Here is a 1,667-nt window from a genome sequence, read left to right as displayed (position 1 = left end):
TTTTGGAAAAAGGCTGCAATGAAACAAAGAGTGAAAAATTTAAAGGGGTCTGAATACTTTCCGTACCCACTGTAATTTACACCCTTCAATTACTCACATTACTGTAACTGAGTAGTTTTTTGTGTACTTTTTAGAGTAGTATCAAAATCTAGAATTTGACCTAAGTATGTTTTGTGTGAAGTATAAAAAGGCTCTGTGATACTTTGCACTGTTGCTACGGCAAAGTATTCATCAACAAACTCAAAACCAGAGCGCTATCTGGCTTTATGCCCTTAGCAAAACGCAAAAGACTGCCATTTAATACAATTTTAAAAAGTAACTTTGCAACTTTTACTCTGACTAAATTTTAGGTGAGCTACTTTTTACGTTTCCTATCAAAGTATTAGAACTTCTGAAACAGAAGCACAAAGAGACGTTGCTATGGAGATGATGCACCGTCTCCTCTCGTCTCTTTGGTGTGAACTGGCTTTCAGAACGCTGCGGACCGGCAGTTGCAAGTTTCCACCGGTGTGGCGGTCTTTGGTCTGAACTGGGGTGTAAGAGCGATGGTGGGGGGGGCGCCTCTCTGACTGCTGAGTGTTGTCCCCTAACAGCCAGCCGGAGGACTTCAGCAACCCCTTCTACGTGGACTACGAGCACCATGTCCTGTATCCGCTGGTTTCCTCCAGACACCTGGAGCTGTGGACCGCCTACTACGCCCGCTGGAACCCCCGCATGAGACCCCAGGTACACCGCCGCTGATGGAGGGGGGGTAGGGTTGAAGGAAGTGGTTTAGGGACAATAGAGCAGGAGCGTCTCTGTGATGATCTTTGGATACTTCAGGTGTACTGTGCTTTTTCCACCTTGTGAAGGGCTCATTGCACAGATACTCAAATGCAAGTCTCCTTAAAAAACAATCCATGTGGTCTGCATCTTCATCAGGGAAGACAGGTGTGTCTAGATAATCGCCAGAACACCCAGCAGCCCTCGCCTTACAAAACTCTGTTCACAACAACCTTCGAGCTAGCGAGCAACACACTGAAAATGTCAAGTCTGGAAGAAAATGTGGAAGGTGCAACAAGGCAGGCCTGCGTGGTTCTTTTGAGGAATGATTGTAAAGATTTACCAAGAATATGTTTACGGCATTTCCTCTCTACCGGGGACATTTGGTGGGGACGCTGGTACGCACTCTAAGGTTTAACCATGTATTGAGTTAATTCAATAGCTCCCGTTACTGTATCGTGTCAACAGTCATTTGATATTGTATGTGGCGTTTCGGGTTTTTTCCGAGATACAAATGTTTCACCAAAACAAGTTCCCTCCCAAGACCCTGTTGCCGAGCCACCGTCACTGCTCATAATATTACAGCTTTTTCCTTTAAAATTACAATATTATTCTCATAACACTAAACCTTTTTTCTAAAAATACTATAAAATACTAAAACCAACAGTGGCCCTTAGCCCGTTGTCATAAGGTTTCCCTGTTTAAAGAAACGTAGGGCCAGTTTAAACCTGGATCTGGTTACTGACAATTAGAAATATTGTCATTTTAGGAATAATAGTGAAATATTATGTACTGTGTCAACTTTGTACTGTAGTCTTTATCTGTACAGTAGAATAATATCCTGTGTGTGTGTGTGTGTGTGTGTGTGTGTGTGTGTGTGTGTGTGTGTGTGTGTGTGTGTTCCA

General features: G+C 43.4%; 1 protein-coding gene across 1 annotated transcript in view; it reads right to left on the bottom strand.

Moving 5' to 3' along the window:
* Positions 1-1,484: 1,484 nt before the first annotated feature.
* The window catches only part of mtmr1a (myotubularin related protein 1a), a 22,677-nt gene continuing 22,494 nt past the window's right edge, over positions 1,485-1,667 (bottom strand). The window contains exon 18 of the mRNA XM_034857361.1: positions 1,485-1,503. Coding sequence (XP_034713252.1) covers positions 1,485-1,503 — 19 coding nt within the window. The remainder of the gene's footprint in view (positions 1,504-1,667) is intronic.

Source organism: Etheostoma cragini, chromosome 19 (genome assembly GCF_013103735.1).
Source record: "Etheostoma cragini isolate CJK2018 chromosome 19, CSU_Ecrag_1.0, whole genome shotgun sequence".
NCBI lineage: Eukaryota > Metazoa > Chordata > Actinopteri > Perciformes > Percidae > Etheostoma > Etheostoma cragini.
This window is presented reverse-complemented; position numbering and strand designations above follow the sequence as displayed.